Raw genomic sequence first — 19,163 nt, 5'->3', positions numbered from 1 at the left:
TTATGTAAATTTTGTAGTTACAACTGAGATCCTTGGAGGGGCTACAACCCCCTCTCGTCCCTTATAAGTTCCGTCCATGACCAACATGAACTTTTACCGGACTGAACCATTTTTCGCCCAGGAAGATTACATATAGTAGTTACTTACTATGTACATGATGGTGCAAGAGTTGACAATTCCTATCAAAAATTTATTCTTACCATTTTAAGGTTGGGCCCTTAAGTAGACTTTCTCTAGAAAGGGAAAGAAATGACTAAATGGGAAGAGCACCAACAAAAGCTCTCAATTAAAAATACCAAAGTATAGGATGAAAGTGATGATACTGTCCTTTTGGTCAACACTCATCACCCCACTTTCCACTAACACACATTAGATGTGATTCACAGAAGCCATTTTAGGATTAGATAACTATGAGTCAATCCTCAACTCATTTTCAAACACCCCCTAAACCACTATTTGTGAACTACATTTAGTCATTGACTCCATACACAGTTACACATGGCCAAATCTACTATATTGCCCAAATCAATATGGATAAAGAAGGATACAGACCAAGTTGCATATGGCCCACTGATGCTAATTCAATCTAGTCAACTTAAAGGTCAAACAACTCAAACCTCGGTTTTGTGCTTAGTGAAGTTTTTCGTAATCATGGTGTCTGGCCTTTAGCCGATTAATCAACAAGCTCTGAGTCCACCGCCACAAACATAAACCAGGCAAAGATCTCCTAAAGGAGATCACCGTGACCATACAAGGATTGCCATTAGAGTAACCATTTGACATTGTGCAAAAGCCTGATTACAAAAGTCAATAATCCTAGTTTATCAAGATTTACTCCAAAAAAGATATGCCAAGTTACAAAAAGTGAGACCCACAAGTTGGGAGTGGGAGAGATAAAAGGATAGTCTGTAAGGCATGGGATAAGCTTCTTGGACAAAGTGCAATTCCACACACTTTAAATTTCTTACATGTTACTTAAAGATATTCTATAATAATATATACATGTGAATGTCTGTTATATTTGTGAAAAAAAGGCCACTTTTAATCATGCCAAATACTTGTTCGTACAGATTCTTATGAATATATATAATTCTATATATAGACACACACACACATATCATAGATTAATTTATGTAATAAAATAACTACCCCATGAATGCAAATTCAAAGTACATGATTTGCAACAATAGAGCATAACCACATAAACTTCCAACTTTATCACTCTTTTCCCATATCTTCTTCAAGCTACCCATGCCTATATCTCACTATATAATATATTATAGATCCCATATTTAATGCTCCATTAAGCTCTAAGCTCTAAGACACTATATATGATCTATCCAACCTCCATACAACCAACACATACAAACAACACAATATCTCTCTCCTTCACACACATATACATATATCGATATTAAGAAGATGAATGGAAAAGCTATGAAATCATGGATCAAAAAGTGGAAAAAGATTAACGATGGAGGACTCGTACCTTCATCTGCAAGCTGTGATAAGTGTTGCCAATGGGCATTCAGTTGGCCATCAGCATGCACGCATGAAGAAGAGGAATCTTCGATTCCAAGAGACGTTCCGAAGGGTCATATGGTGGTTTACGTTGGGAAAAACCAAAGGAGGTTTGTGATCAAGGTGAAATTACTAAAACACCCTTTGTTCAGTGCGTTGTTGGATCAAGCTCGTGAAGAATATGACTTCACTACTGATTCCAGACTCAGTATTCCTTGTGATGAAGAAGTTTTCCTCAGTGTAGTTAGGTGTGCCACGTCTCCACAAGAACGACGAATTCCTCTCTGCCTTTGACTTTCCTTCAGTCGAACAAATTGTTCCTGCAATATTATTATATATATTCATGTAAAGAGAAAATTTAATATTGTATGTGATTGACGTTAACAATGGAGTCTAATGTGAGAAATGAAACCTGTTTTTTGTACGGATAATGATCAAGTACCAAGTATGTACATTAAGAGTTTGCTAAAATCCATTTTTTCAACGGTTTCCTGGTGCTTGTAACTTGTTGATATTTGAGGCTTCATTAAAGAAGTCATGTTACAACTATTTTAGCATTAAGTACATGAGTACAACCACATGCAACAATAACAGATATTAATCTATGCTCTATGAACTCTGTTTTACAATCTCAGTGCAAAAATGTTGATGTGTTTAAGACTTTAAGTATGATACTAAGTCAAAAATGCCAATAAAGCATGATTCAGCACTTGGCCAGATTTGTGCCAAATTTTTGATATTCCCAGTCCAAGTCCATGATGTAACGACACATATAAGGCGAAAGAACAGCCACAGCATAGAAATACAAAACTGAAATAAGCATTAATTGCAGTTAACGACAACCACGGGGTAGTTTTGAAATGGGTCAATACATCAAAGTGAATAAACAGGTAAATATTTCTTCAAGGGGTTAGGGCAGCTTCAGTTACATTTCTTTTTTAGCTAACATTACCTGTTTGATCCATTAGAGGTAAACCATAACCAAAATCAGCCCGTTCATGAAATTGCCACCTTTCAGGTTTTAACTGCAACATTCAATATTTTGCATTCATTAGCACGATATGTCTAATTTGTATTAATAAGCCTAGGGTGTGACAATGGTTCAAGTCAGACAATATGCACAAGGACTGGCAAAAGAAACAGGAACTAATCCTTGGTGTGCCGTGTATCAACTCTATCTAAAGAACAAGAATTGGCAGTTTGTTTACATTTACAGAACATGAAATACCAGATTGAAATTCTAACTGGGAGTTTTGAAGTTTTCGGAATAAATTTGGGCCTTCAAGCTTAGCAGATTAGTTTAATTGATGGTCTTGCAGATCTACAGCATACAGATTCAAAATCTTCTTTGCGCCAAGAAGATAAAAATTAGTTGGGAAAGATGCATAAAGACAGATTTTCATCTTCAGCCTTTTTCTTCTCATGTCGAAGTATATTGGAGGTTGGAACTACGGAGAATATCAAAGATGGATATAGAAACTAAAAGTGAACTTTAAGGCAGTCAACAAGTAGAATAGAATATAAATAACAATATAATAATACCAATACGATTAAAAGTTAGAAACAGCTTTACACAGGTTTGGAATGTTGTCATTTGCATGTGGTGGAAGTAAAAAATAATAATGTGAAAATGTGTGCTTACATGCGAACTTACAGATACTTACTGGGCTAAAAGCATTTTACCCAGATGAACTTACAGCATTTTGAGTTTTTGACTAGGTCTTTATATGAATGGGGAAAAAGGAACAGTTGTAAAAAACGAAAATGCATACATTAAAAAGATAAGGCCAAGTACCTGTCATATAACCTTTTTATCACTGAAACTGGTAGGGTGTAAATTGTGTAACTGCCAAAATTATAGAATCTGTGTTTAAAAAGCTACCAAAGATGCTTAATAAACACAAACTAGGAGATGGTTTTAAACTGCTCACCCGGATGGTCGTCTTCATCTTGGTGAACATTACAGGGCTTCCCTCACTATTCTCACCCACAAAATACATATAACTTGTCATTAATTGGAAATGGATGACATAAAGTTTTATGCACCCTGCTTTCTTCTCTTGAGGTACCACTCTGATGCTTGTAATATTACTCAAGTAGAAACAATATTATTCTTCCCTCGCATAAGATTAACAATTCTATACAATATATTAAACTGATGAGAAGCAGAAAACTTTCTTATCCAGAAAAATGTTAGCTAAACACAAATTCTGATAATATAACTTCAATATTCAGGCCGATAGACTCTCACTGTAAGTCAACGTCAGCCTAGCTATACGCCTATACCCGTATAATGCATTCACCTCTCCCCCTTGTTCAACCCAAAGATTTTGATAGCCCCAATATACCCTTATAATTTATTTACAATTCTAGGCATCACCAGCTTAAAACCCTATAATCCTCCTCTAAACCAAATCCTTTTTTCAAAACTTAAAACCCTATAGATCTTCTCCTACACATACACCCACACATGCCACCACCACCATCATCACCACCACGAGTCGCCACCACCATCACCGCCGCATTGTGCGGGTACCCCTCTAGTAAAGTTCCAAATCTTATTTTGGTCCATTAAATCTCAAAACACTGGAATGTGAGTCTTCTCTCTGTATTGACTACCAATGAAGATGACTGTAGCTGAAGGATAGAGATTACAAGTTTATGTTGATTTCTAGTACTACTCGCTTTCCAAGCTTGAAAGATGCAGGCTAAGGTAAAATGATCTTTTACAAAGTTGTTTATAAAAATATCATAAGTCACTTAAAGAGGCTGATGGGTGGCTGCACTAGCTTACATGTATTGAAGGTCAAAAACTGATCTTAACATATTTATAGGTTCTCATTCTTTATCATAGTTGCGGTATAGTATTAATCATGTCATACGATTTTCATGTAACAAATCATGCTGGTTATGAATCATACTAGTCTAGAATGGGTAGATATTATCCGATAAACATATTATATCTGTTAAGTAGCAATTTTCAGAAAATACTAAAATTGAGTGTGTCCAGGTGCCAGGCACACAAACCTAATAGTATAGACACGGTCATTAATATAAGCAAACGAAAGGCACCATACCTGATGATGGTAGCAATATACATGTTGTTCAAAAGGAATAAAGATAGTAATCTATATTCAAGATTTCATAGGTAGAAGCAGTAATATAATGATGTAATAACCTAAAATAGAAATCAACAGGGGACATATACAGCAGTTGGATGCTTTTTTTTTACCACTAAAACACATGCTAGATCTCCTTCATTAAAAAACAAAACCTGAGACCAAGACATCACGCTTCTTTTGTTGACCGGTAGTATAGTATAATAGCTTATGTAACAGTTGGTAATCATTTAAGCGGGATACATAAGGTAGGAATCATCAAACAGAGTGACATTTCACATTTGTTTCTAGGTACCAAGGTGTATTCTAATTACTCTATTAAAATAATGACGTTCCTAGCTCATACAAGATTATCTTCCTTATCCAATGATGGGGTTGACCACATTCACTACATTTTTTTTTCATTTTTCTCCTAGTCGATTAGAAAGATGCAGATTCACGAAGGATGTTTGTCATTTAGTTGTTATATGTTCATGAAAATTTAGCCATATACATTATAGTCGATGATGTGACCAACTAAAAGCAAGCCTGCCTAGTAAGTAATGATGGAAGGAAAAATTACTCCAAAATGTAACAAAAAGATGTATTAACCTATATAGGGGATCAACGAGGGAAAATTATACACATGCTATATCTGCCTCTTAATTAAAGTACATATGATAAAAAACATTGAGATGGTGTCGTAAAAACAATGGCAGTGCTAAATTACATTTTGCTATGATACAATCAACATAAAGAGCACTGAAGATTACCGCTTCACTTTGAGCTCAAATTCCGAGGCTTTTGGAAGATTAATTTAAGAAAATTTGTAGCAACCATTATCTAACATCTTCAAGTAATCTTTCAAGCTCTCTTTGACCAAATGGTACTCCACTAGCATTAGCATCTTTAGACTTGACAGAAAAGTAGTACAAAAGCCACGTCACCATAAAGTATACCTCCATAAAAGACTGGAAAGCAGAAGCAAACAACTTTCCAAACAGCCCTGCAAGTACCCATCTTGCAAACGACCCGCAAACTATACCTTCCAACAACTTAAGATTAATCGCAGGATGCAACATTAGTGACAACAAATGACACCCTTCTTTCACAACTTCCCTAACACTTTTCCTGGTATCCGCCATCGCAATCCAAGCATCCACAGCAAAAACAAATGAAACCAACGTATCCAACAAAATCCACGACAACAAAAACCCATAAATCTCCTTCTCAACCCCATTCACCCAAGGAGAAACAATCGAAAAAGGCATCAACTTCAACCTAACAAAAATCTTGAAAAACAAATACTGATCCTCGATCTCACCAAAAAACCAAACACCCAACAACTGCGTCAAAGCATCCCTAATTGCCCATCTCATAACGATAAACCCCGACAAACGCTTCAACCCCAAATTCGACCCGTCCCATAAAGTCCTAACAAACGACTTATACCCTTTTAACAAATCGTTCACTACTACAACAAACACAATCCCAAGCACCCAAGCATAAGTTACAACAAAACCAAGAATCGCAAAACCATACGAAGCCGATAAAACCCCAAGCAAAAACAACAGTGCTGACATTTCATGATGCTCAAGTTCAAATCTTTTTAGAAAATCTTCAACACCCTCATTCACATTTTCACTATATATATCATCTGCATCTATCTTTTCATCAATACCAACTGACTCACTTAGCTTAAATTCAACTTTCCCATTAGACGGGACCAATTCGGGCACCCGAACTCCATTATCCGAATAATTAACAAACCCCAAGTGATCAAAACAATCAAAAAACAATAAAGTTTGATTCTTTTTAATATTACGTGCCGTATCGAAAAACCGATGATCCGGGTTTTCATCACCAGAGAAGAAATCATCATCGTCGAGGGTTCCAACACGGGTGAGCTGAAGAAAAGGTTTCTTGACACGTGGAGAATGGTGATTGGATGATGATGGGGGGAGATGAAGACGGTTTAATAAAGATTTAATTGATGGGTCATGATCAATGAATGAAGTAAGGGAGTGTGTTGCGGTTTCAACGTTTAATCGGAGAGAAAAGATGAGAAAAGATAAGAGAAAAAAGGTTGAAAGATGGTTGGAATTGATTAATATGGTGGTGGATTGTTTCAAGATTTGGGTGGTGGTTGTATGGTGGTGGATTGGTGGGTTGTGGTGGTGGTTCATGGTGGTTGGATCTTTGGTTTGGTGGTGAGTTTTTGGTGGTGGTGTTTGGTGAAATGTGGACGGAGTTCAGGTGGAATGTTAGAATGGGGTAGTTTACTAAAATAGCCTTGAGGTGGATGTTGGAATCAGGTAGATTTACTACAATAGCCTTGAGGTAAGTTGGGTAAAAACATAGGTGTTTTAACTTTTACCGGGATATTCAATAGAGAACTTGATATTCATATCAATATTTTTTGATTATTTTACCACACCTGTGCAATGATTACTTGAACAAAATGTTGTGAATATTGTATAATATGGTAAAAGTATTAAAATCAATGGTATAATTATCAGCTCACATTCAAGAAAAAAGTTGAGATCAAAAAAACTGTAAATCAAATCAAATATAAGTGAAAGTTGAATTTTTAACAATAATTAGCATTTTATTATTATTTTTTTAGTTTGGTTTGATATTGGTATTGATTTTTAAAAAATCTGATTGCATTATTAGTTTTCAAACTAAACCAAATTAAAATGGAGTATGCTAGAATATATTATACCCGACCATATGTAATGAACGATATTTTTAAAAAAAATATTTGTACTTATTTTGTAATGTATATAAATTTCAATCCTTAAATTTTTGTGTTATGAAAATTTAAGGGTGGACGGAGTGGGATAGGCACCACACCGGTACCGGGGGGAACACCGCCCCGTGGTACCGGTACCGGTTGGGTGGTGACCGACATGGTTACCACACTCCCCACCCTCCTCTCGATTCCCATTCGACCGTTACCAATTTTTAAAAAAGTGCATGTGGGGGCCACAAAAATCGAACGTTACCTCCTCCTTCTTTCTTTCTTTTTCTTCTTCTTTTCTTTTTTCTCCCAACTGCCGTTTTTCTCCTTTTTCTTTCTTTGATTCATTCTTAAACTTCAATCATAAATTCAAAGAAACAAAATTCACAAAAATGAATCTCGAAAAGGGTAATCAAAAACGAAAAGATCCTACCTAGAACCAACTTCCCAAACATCGCGAAAACCCACCGCCCCCAAACTAGCGCGATTCAATGCCATCTCCTCCTCCGCAACAAAACACCACCGAAAATGCCTACAGACCGCAACCCGTGGATGATTTCTTGAGTGGGCTGGATCCTGTTTTCTTCGTAACACCGGGAGTTTCGCAATACACGAATGAAAGTGTATCCGGGTTCTCGCAATTTGCGGGTGGTTCTTCTTCACAACCGCAATTTTGTAGGTGGTTCTTCATCACAATAACAATACAATGATGTCAAAGAAGATGTAGAAGAAGAAGAAGAGGAGGACGAGGAGGATGAGGAGGAGGAAGAAGAAACAATACCGAAAACACAAGTTCTGGTTAAAGGAAAAAGAGCGTGTCGAAATTAGGGGAAAGATGAGGAGGCGTGTTTGGAAAAGGGTTGGTTAAACGTGTCCGAGGATCCATATACCGGAAACACCCAAACGGGCAACACTTTTTGGAGGAGGGTGAAGCATGAGATGGAAGTCCATTTACAGCGTGATTCGGGTCGTACACCAGAAATGATTCGATTGAAATGGAAGGATTTGAAGCATAAGGTTTCGGGTTTTAGTGGTATTTATAATGTTAAGAAGAGTAAGATGCTGAGTGGCCAAAGCGATGATGATGTGTATCGGACGTCCGTGACGGTGTACATGCGAAAGTACAATCACAGGTCCAGGTTTTCACATGTAGAGGCGTGGCAGGTTTTGAAAAATGCGCCCAAATGGGCGGAAGTTCTTACTTTGGAGGGAATGTAGGATTTGGCTAGTAAAAGGGTAAGAACGGAAGGGTCGAATGTGAATGTTCGTTCATGCGGGGAGGCGTCGATCCATATTGACTTGAACGAGGATCAGGGTGTTGAAAAAGATGTAGGTGGGAACGACGTTGATGCACCACCGGGCCCTGCTAGACCTGTGCTGCCGCGCCGCCGTAAACCTAGAGGTAAGCATCCTGTTACATCCGCCTCCACTACATCTGAGGAGTTCTTGAAGATGGCCGCGGAATTGAAATGCAACAATGGGGATAAAAAAACAAGCTCGAGAGAAGAAGCTTGCGATCCAGAAGGAGATGATAGATAGTTATATGGCGGCGGAGAGGCTAGGAAAGCACGGGAGGATGAGATGACACGTATGACCCAAAGTCAACAAGAGCAGCACGATATGGAATTCGTCATCAAGTCACACGATCACCTCACCGGTCCGATGTTGGAGATGGCATTGGCGCGGAAACGCGAGCTTTGTACGAGATATGGATGGTCGATGCCCTAGTTTGTATGTTTAAGTTATTTGTGTGTTAAATAAAAATTTATGTGTTTTAGTTGTATTTTTAATATAAGTTAAAGTTTTAATTTGTTAAAATAAATAAAAAATGAATTAAATAAAAAAGGCTGGAGGGAGCGGGGAGCACTCTGTGCATTTAGGAAGTGGGCAAGAAGGGAGTGAAAAACCGAAGAGGTGAGAGGTGGTGAAGCACTCCCCAAACAATTAGTTTGATCTATATTTTCAATACCAACAATTAATTTTTGAAAATGTCTTAGACTACTTAAGTAATATCTTCAAATTATATCCTTTGTGATGTTTATTTAGATCTTTGAAAAAATATATCAAATCTAACCTTTTGAAAGTAGTAGAGCCAGATATCAATAACAAAATTACCTTTGAGTGATTGACCAAAATAATTTTTATATATAAAGTAGTTCTTAAGAAGATCTCGTTTTTGATATATTGATATCTTATTGGCACTTATAAGCAGTTGTATTAACTACGCTTAGCTCATATAATGTACCGATCAGAGATGTACATGATAAAACGACAAAAGCATAATAAATTTAGAAATACAATGATAAAAAGAAAAAAAACAAAAATTCCGATGCCGGGAATCGAACCCGGGTCGCCTGGGTGAAAGCCAGATATCCTAACCGCTGGACGACATCGGACTTGTTTCTAATTAGCCAATCTATAAATATATATTACCAAAATTTTTACAGATTTAATCAACAATTTAATATACTAACTAAAAAGAGATTGGGCTTCCAATATAAACGGCCACAAGTGTATCTTTTGCAAATCACAACTTTTTTTTCTTGAATTGGGTTTGTAAATTGTATTTTTAGATGGTCCGTTTACACCTTTCTAATCTAGAAAGGTTTTAATTTCATTTTGATCTCCTTAAATAACTTAACATAACTATTGCCTTTTGTTATAGTTAAGTTTTATATTATATGTTCACACACTGAACATCATAAAATCAATCACTAGTAGTTTTTAAAATGTTGTGTATAGAAACCGAATTAAGTCTTATATAGATAGATGAATAGATTTCCAAATCTACAATGCAAACCGGTTTCACTCATCTCTAGCCAAAGACCGGCATTCAGGACTTGATACTCTTTGAGTGAATCGATTAGTGAGTTCGACTGGAACTGTGTAGGGATCTATAATTTTACTAATTTACGGTGCATGAAAAACGAAATGTAAACTATATATCAAATAAGCAAAGAAGAGAGAAAAAGTGATAACATTGAGATTTTGAGAATACATTAATTCTACATAATGCATCCTTGTGCTTTGGTGTGACCCCTTGATGAACTCCCTAAACAGACATCCATTTCGGGGCTCCACTTTAGAGCAAACTCATGCTATGAAAACCTTTATTTGTATTCCTAATATCATTTTTGCTTATAGAAGGATTTGAATCTCAGACTTCTTAGTCTCAGATTCTACTATATACTAATTTATCCATTGATGATTCATATTCTTAACTTGACACTTATTTACAAATGGAGATGGAGATGTCGGTTCGCTAACTATCCTAATAGAATATCGTGGGTTAAAATCATCTCTAATCTTCATAACTTCTCTTATAGATCGTTTATAGATCGTTGTATTTGAAAAAATGTATTTGAGAAAAAATGAATTGACAGTGTATTAAATGTATTCCACCTTGATGGCTTGACCATTGGGAATTTGGGAGTGCTGTTATTTAGTTATGGACTCTATGTTATCTTTCAAGGCCTATATATTTGATATTTCTACTGGGCAAAAAAAAATTACTATGGTTTGTTTTTAGCCTTTTAGGGGGCCAAAGAATTCCACTAAACTACACAATAGGGTTTGTGACTTTGTGTAATATACAAACAACCGCTCCGTAATATTTAGTCAAATTCACGACAACATATTAGAAGAAAACCTTACCCTTTAAGACGAACTTTGGTCGTCCCAATTAGTCCAACTTCTCAAATAGGGACTTCCTTAATTAACGGTTGGAATCTAACAAGTTTTAAACTTTTAATCTTTTACTTTTGCAACTTTTCTTTAATCTATATCACAATGCATCATTCTAACAAGGGCTTTTTATTTGGAAAATATCTCAACTTGTCACTTTTTACTTTATTGAGGTATAAACAAAATTCCGTCCTATTGTGGGGAGAAAAAACCGGCTAAAACACCTTTGTTGGGCTTCCTAATAAGGTACCAGTCATTTTTATTTTAAATTAATTTTTAATATTATATCATTATTGATTTGTAATGCCAAATTGACGCCATGTAAGATGCCACATCCTCTTCTCCTTCTTCACAAAAAATTTCCCGATGACACTATTTTTCCGGCGACATAAACAGCCAGCACCACCGTCTTCTTCGTCTAACAACATAATATTTAACCTATTCATTCACTCATACTACATAATATTTAACATTTTTGAAACCCACATGAAACTAACATTTTTATACATATACCAGGGGTATCTATCTTCAATTTCTTTCTCTCTTATTCATACATATACATAATCTGATCAAACCTTTTCTCTCTCTCCTTTTTATATATCTCTAGATCTCATTTTCTATATATCTAAAAAAATTCCATATCCATAAATATATGGATCTATCATTTAACAGGCAGATACTAATAATTTAGTGAAATATGCATCTGAACATCTAGACGCGCTTCACTCTTTCGAAGATGAGATTTCTCTTAAACAATATATTGAAACGGGTACAAATATCACCTCAATACCATCTGCCCTGACCAATGATGGACCGCCAAGTCCCTTTTCACAAGTTATCCATGCTTCCACTGATCTCACTGAACATCCAAACATCTTAAATAACTCCCAAGTGGGTCAAATCACACACCATGCACCTACTGTAACCTATAGATCTGAACGGGGAAAAAAGATAGTCCGTTTTGATGATTTATTCCCCGCATTACTATATCTATATAAGATATCTCTGGCAACGGTTTAGGCTCCGGCGAGGTCGGGTTTAATCTCCTGCGGTGGTCGCGGTGTTTGGATGGTGGTCTGACGGTGCTGGCCTGATTTGTCGGTGGTGGCAATGGCGGCCTGATATGGTGGCGGTGGTGGTCTGATTAAGTGATTATGGCGATGATGATGGCCGGATCTGATATTCAGATTTCTTGTTAAAGATATAGGTATATAAATTGGAACTAGTTCAGATTATGTTTTTTATACTTATTGTTTATGGTCTTGTGTGTTGGATTTTATATTTCGATGTTTTACCCGAATTTGGAATTTCATCGGAAACCGGAAAGAATCACCGGAATTTGCTGATGGTTTATTTAATCATCGGAAACTGCTAGTGTAAATATTTTATTTTATTATATATATACACTTGGATGCCAACTGGGCTGAAACCGGCTCCACATCATCTGTTAGCAGGTAAAAACCCAATATAGTTGGTTTAGTCCGTTTTTTTCTTCACAATAGGATAGAATTTTATTTATACCTCAATAAAGTAAAAAGTGACAAATTGAGATACTTTCCAAGTAACAATCCCTTCTAACAACATTCCAAATTTAATCAACATTGAGAATCCCAATCCATCATTCATAGCATTCCAAACTTCATCAGTATAACCATGTAAAAAATCTAAATGTTTACAATGATTGATGCCCAATGTCGCATCATAAAAACGGTTTCGATCAAAATAAAATGAATAGTAAAAATACGATCCATCGTAACTAAAGTTATGTATAATAAAAGTGAGTGACCTCTATTACTCTGTGGCCCTTTATTTCTCCGATTTTTACTTTCTAGACTTTTCCATCTTTTTGTTCTTTTTTTTTTTTTCTTGTTGATCTCGTCATCATCGTTTTAATCTTTACTTCCATGCAATGATATGATGAAACACATTAATTTTGCATTTTCGATAATCGAATCACAATGACAACTTTTTTACATTACTTGTGCTATTACTAAAAATATAGTTTGATTTTAGTAGTAAAGATATATATCTGTAAGATTGGTAACTAATAGTATGCTGAGTAAGTTAATGTTTCTTTAGGCCCTACAAAAATGTACCCATAAGGCTATCTCCAATGAAAAAGTTTGTGCACATCCGTCAAGATCTATTCTTGTCCTTTTCTGTCCATAGCATTGAAGCATGTTTGTCCTTGCTTGTCCATAGTCTATATATCCTTCACCAAGGATATGGTTTTGGATGTCCATAGCCTTTTACCTATATTAATCGGTAATGATGTGGATGATGTAAGGATATGTAATGATGTTTGTATGGTTGGAGGTAAAATTAAAAGATTTTAAGAATTTGTAATGATATGATGTGGCAGCTGAAGGATGCCTAAAGACATCCTTAGCATTGGAGATAACCTAAGGAGGATTCCATGGTCTAAAGAAGCATTAACTTACTTGCCCGATATTAGTTGTGGGCTTTACATAAATAAAACTTTATCACTAAAATCAAACTGTATTTTTAGTAGTAGTGTTAGTTATGGTTGTTGCATTGTTGTGATTTGATTATTAAAAACGCGGAATTAATGTTTTTCATTATGTATGTAGTTGTAGGGCTGGAGATCAAAAGCGCGATGTTGAGGTTGAAAAGAACAAGAGCAGAATCATGGAGAAGTCGAGGAAGAAAAGTCCGAAAAAGTAAAGGGGTGCAGGGAGTAACGGTGACTCGCTTTTAGTGTATGTATATTTATACCTTAACTAACTAAAATGTAAATAATAAATTTGGTGATGATGAAACTAGAAGTCTAGAACTTTAGATATAGATATGGTGGATCTAATTTCTATTGTTCGTTTTGCATTGATCATCGTTTTTATGGTGCGACATTGGGTATCGATCATTGTAAACATTTGGATTTTGTGAATGGCTATGTTAATGAAGTTTTGAAGATGAATCATGACTAAATATGTGTGTCTTGGTTTTTATTATTGCCAAATTTTGGGTTATAGTTTGGAATAGTATGAATGATGGACTGGGATTTTCATTGTTGATCGTTAGAAAACTTGGAATGTTGCTTATAACTGTTTAAATGATGCATTGTGATATAGATGAAAGGAATAGTTGCAAAAATAAGTGATTAAAATTTGTTTTATGGACTAAAAAATTGAAGATGAGAGGGGTTTTACATTCAAGATAAGTGGGTTTAACAACCACATATTTTTATTCATATCGGAATTGAAATATGTGGCTGTTAGATAAATAAGTTTAGGTATAAACCCTTCACATCTTAATTTTTTAAGCCATAAAAAACAAGAGACTTAATCATTTATTCATAATAAATAATAATAAATAAATTTAATTTATGAAGAGTTTCATAACCAAACTTAGGTATTCAACAACCACAAATTCATTTTTCTTATATATGTATATGTATGAGAAAGATAAAATGAGTCTACCTAAAAAAAGTTCAAAAGAAGTCCATGTAACTTACACATGTGTAAGTTAACTCCGACCACCATCATGATCATCTCCGACCACCACCATGATTTTCCGGCCACCGCGTCGCCGGAAAATCATGTGTAAGTTAACTTACACATGATTTTCCGGTGGGCCCGTCGCCAGAAAGTCTTAGTGTTTTTACAAAAAAAGTCTTGTATATCGTAGTAGATGATGATGGTGGTGTGTAAGTCTTAGTGATTTTATCTTACCCCTATATATATATATACTAGTCACTAACTCGCTCGATGTGAGAGTATGGTGAAGGTGTCATTGACGATGACGTGGTGGCGGCGATATTAGTGTATTTATTAATATAAGGTAATTGATATAAAATTATACATGAGATAAGGGATTTTCATCCAATTATCCTTTTTATTATTATAGAATTAAATATAGTTAGACAGTCGGATAATGTCACATATATACAATTTTTTATTTTAACATGTTTGTGAGAACATATTATAATTTTACATTTTCTCATATATAATAATGTTTTGTCTCTAAAGGAAAAACTCGGGTGACAAAACTTGTGTGTATATATATCTAATACTATATTATAAAGGAGGACCCTTTTTTTGAAATTCTCAAAAGATGAATTGAAGTACCTAATTGCCCATCTTTTTTATTCACTAATTTAAACATCTCTACCTAATATACCTATAATACCCTTAAATCTTAACTACTCATTTTTCTCTCTCTTCTCAAATCTCAATCACTCATTTTTTCTCTCTCCTACATAAATCTTTTTATTCCTCTAATTTATTCAAAATCTTTTATCTCAAAAACCGTATATCGATAAATTATAAAAATTGTGTGGGTGTTCTTAAAATTTCGTACTCTTTCATTAGAGATGTCATTCGATATACTTTCGACGAATTTTCAAATTCGAGGGCGTACGGTTAAGGCATTTGACTATCACACTCTATGCTTATCACCTCCTATTACCTACCACCCCACCATCTTACCGCTGCAACGTGCGGACACTATCTCTCGTTCTACAAAAAAGAGGATGAAGTGGTGGTAACGTCCGTTACATGTGACGAGGTTGGAGTTGATGAATCAAGCCTGCTTACTATTCCGTCTGATGTCCTGAAGATGATTATGGAGCATTGTGTTGGTGTGGAGTGCATGAACTTTCGTGCCACATGTAAACCTTGTCTTTTAGCAGCACCTTCCATAAAATGGAACAATGAAAAATCATTAAGGAGACTGAAGACTTATTCATTAGGTTCACCCTGGCTAATGGTTATTGACGAAATTCACGGAATTTTCACTTTTACAGATCCAATTTTTGGTGAGAAGTACTACATGAAAAACTCGCAGGGATCAATTGTTGATGGCGTAATGGGTTTTTGAGCGACGACGTAGACTGCCTTGTTTTCTTTAACCCCTTCACAAATGATCTGAGGAAACTTCCACATGTTGATTACAATATCAGAAGCGCATGTTTCTCACCTTCTTCTCCTGATTGTAGGGTTGTTGCATTTTCACGTGGAGATGAATTGACTGTGCTGATTCACTCTGTAGCTCTAGAAACATCCTGGCATATAATTCATCTGGGTGCTGGTCCACATTCCATTTACTTCCCTACATTTTATGGCCGATATATTTATGCCTGGTGTAACAAAGGAGAACTTATTGTTTTCAAAGATTTGGGTCAAGAAGAGTATTCATGGAACCTTGTTGAATCTGGAGCCCCTAGAAGTTGTTGTACATATCCGGCAAAGTATTTCATAATGAGTTGTGATCAACATCTATTCCTAGTCAGTGTGAGCGAATTTGGACATTGTGTTGAGGTATTCCAATGGAATGATTCCAAAGGAGAATGGGTAGAAAAGGATTGGTTGGGAAAGCGCATGGTTTGTATTGGTGATACAGCATGTATGTGCATTGAAGCCAAAACGCCAGAGATGGAGAATAAGATCTACTTTCCGCAGGTACATTCCAAGAACAAGAAGATAGTGTTGTATTCACTTGAAACATGCAGTTATCACACAATAAATGGAAAAATCATCCAAGAGAATTTTGAGAATTTTTTTGGAACCACACGTTATCTCTCACATCCTATTTGGATTGAACCAAATTGGTCTTAGCCGACTATGTATGGTATCATTATTATGCCTTACAATATTAGTACTAGTTTATATATGTGTGTCTACACACGGCAATTTTGTGAAACTCATAATTATATCGTACCCATTTTGATAGCAGCGCCTTCCCAGCAATATTGGTCTATATGTCTATGAAGAAGTTAGATATCAACAAAATAAATGAAAAGAAAAAGATAATTGCTGTTTGACTTTGACCTGTTTCATCTTTGATCTCAATTCACTTATATGATAAACCCCCAGTTCAAGTTATCAAGCAATTCCACTTTGTTTTGACAATATAATGCTTGGTTAATCTGCGGCTTTGTTGTTTATTTAAGTTGGTCAAATGACCTGATTGTACATCTTTGAAAAGCATTGATATCTGATTTGTATTTGCTTGTTTGCTTCTCTCTCTCTCTTTTTTTTTTTTTGGGGGGGGGGGGGGGGGGGGGGGGGGGGGGGGGGGTTTAGCGTCGTACACTTTTAGTTTACTATACTTGACTTAGATGGGGAATTATATAACAACAGCTTTGGGGTGACTTTTGACTCAAACTATTATGTCTTTGATAGTTTGATGGCTGTGAATAATTCTGTCAAATTGGCAAAATAAGTTCCAGGACTATTAAAACACACAACAGTTTTGGTTATTTATATTACATGATTATTCAAAAAATAATATATATTTTCCTTTTGTAACATGCATTCTTGATTTTGTGGCAACTGGCAAATGTTAATGTGTTGTGCTGAAGTGGGATAGCATTGTGATGTCAAACGAGCTACTGTGGGCCATGGCGATTGAGTAAAATGGCCTCACCCGAGCGAGCTCTGCGACCACCTCGCTTGCTGGAACTGTATAAGCCGAATTTACAACCAAGACGTGTATCATCTATTGAGGTACCAAATAAATCTTTATCCATTGTGTACAAATTAAGAGTACGTCTTGAGTCCTCATAAATACATTGTGTACGAGAGACCACTAGAGCAACAAATGATATGATCAGTTACACAAGCTTCTTATACACTTTTCTACATGTATTTGGAGCTTAATTAGAACACACCAAGCTAAATGATAATGTCATAGACTTCGAAAAACACAATGTGTCAATGTTAATTACTTAATCATGAAATGTAACTATTAAAACATGATTTTTAACTATATGTATGAACTATGAAGTCCGTTAGAATGAATAATGTGAGATGTTTGCTTATCCAACATGTCTATTTTTACCCATCTTTTATTCACATTCCTTTCAGTTCTTTTAGCTTTACTTTAAATGATAGTTCTTTAATATATAATGTCTACTTTTCATAATTTTTTAAAAAGTTTCGCATTCTTGTGAAGTATGGCGGATTGGCCATTGATTCCAACGTACTGTATCTGTTTAGCGTACTGATATATGAGGTTTTCAGTTGCAGCTTTTACCGATCTCATTTTGAAATTAAGAGAGATACAATTGGTATTTTAACAATGTGTCATTTAAAGTTATGTGATTAAACCTCACGAGTCTGATCGAGTTATAAGTCATCGATCTCCAAAATGTATAAAAATTTGGCTTGCCTTTGGCACTTAATCACTAATATGAGTGTCTAGCCTTTACTACATAATTATGTAGAAATGGCTATCATTGGCAGCGGTAGATTGTAGGCTAGCTCTGTGGTCATTTGGTTATTTGATTAGTTTTGTGTATCAGGATAATTCGTTTATGAACCCGCTTAAAAAAAATTAGCATATTCATTGGTGACAAATAGTTCATAACTAGATTTTAGGCTCGTATCTAATACACGAGACTTACGACGTTATCAATATTAGATGTTAATTTATTATAATTTAAATTTAATATACTATTTTGAGTAATAAAAAATTGATCATATATCAACCCTTTGAGTTTATATTAAAATATTTTTTATAAATATGTTAAGATTATGACTCCACCAGTTTTTTTTTTTTTATTGTATTTCTAATGCAATATCCCCGTATAGGTTTATTGATTGTTAGCGTTTTGACGTTTTTATATAAGTAAACTTTCGAGCAATATCGCCATATAGTATTTTGGCGTTTTTACATTATGCGATAGTGTTGAACATCATTTGGAGCATTTGGAGGGCAAGATATCGAAATGAATTCGTTTTGAACAAAACCATTAATTGAAACAACCCATGGTTACTTCGGTTATAGGGTACGTGAAGATCATGAGTTTTGCCGTTTTGGGTAAAAAGTCGAGCGAGTTTGAGTTGACTAACAACGGTCAACGGGAATGTGCAGTGGAGACAATTCTGGGTCTTGCTTTGTAGGTTTTGCATTTTTGTGACTTGAGTTGTAATAGTGGTGTTACTTGGTGTCGTAACTCGTAATAATCACCTTAGCAAATCTTGATGATTAATAACTGAAGTTTTGTTGGCTGAAAAAATGTGAATTAGCATCGAAAATAATGTTAATTTGGAGAAAAATGGCTGCAAAAAGTTAGATTGAACAAGTTGTAGTAGGAAAAATGCTTTAAAGAATGACATTTTGAGAGAGTTTTTTACGAATAACGATTGACTATTAGA

General features: G+C 35.3%; 2 protein-coding genes and 1 non-coding gene across 3 annotated transcripts; 1 reads left to right on the top strand and 2 right to left on the bottom strand.

Moving 5' to 3' along the window:
- Window positions 1–1,155: 1,155 nt before the first annotated feature.
- On the top strand, window positions 1,156–1,952 carry LOC122582757 (indole-3-acetic acid-induced protein ARG7-like). The gene has a single exon (XM_043755187.1). The coding sequence runs from the start codon at window positions 1,423–1,425 to the stop codon at window positions 1,813–1,815; it is 393 nt and encodes a 130-aa protein (XP_043611122.1). The 5' UTR covers window positions 1,156–1,422; the 3' UTR covers window positions 1,816–1,952.
- Window positions 1,953–5,198: 3,246 nt separating this feature from the next.
- On the bottom strand, window positions 5,199–6,832 carry LOC122582077. The gene has a single exon (XM_043754428.1). It carries the CDS (start codon window positions 6,803–6,805, stop codon window positions 5,459–5,461), a length of 1,347 nt encoding a protein of 448 aa, XP_043610363.1. The 5' UTR covers window positions 6,806–6,832; the 3' UTR covers window positions 5,199–5,458.
- A 2,854-nt stretch (window positions 6,833–9,686) lies between these two features.
- On the bottom strand, window positions 9,687–9,758 carry TRNAE-UUC. Its single transcript has one exon. It is a non-coding gene; the product is annotated as a tRNA-Glu (tRNA).
- Between the last annotated feature and the right edge of the window lie 9,405 nt (window positions 9,759–19,163).

Source organism: Erigeron canadensis, chromosome 9 (assembly GCF_010389155.1).
Source record: "Erigeron canadensis isolate Cc75 chromosome 9, C_canadensis_v1, whole genome shotgun sequence".
Lineage (NCBI taxonomy): Eukaryota > Viridiplantae > Streptophyta > Magnoliopsida > Asterales > Asteraceae > Erigeron > Erigeron canadensis.
This window is presented reverse-complemented; position numbering and strand designations above follow the sequence as displayed.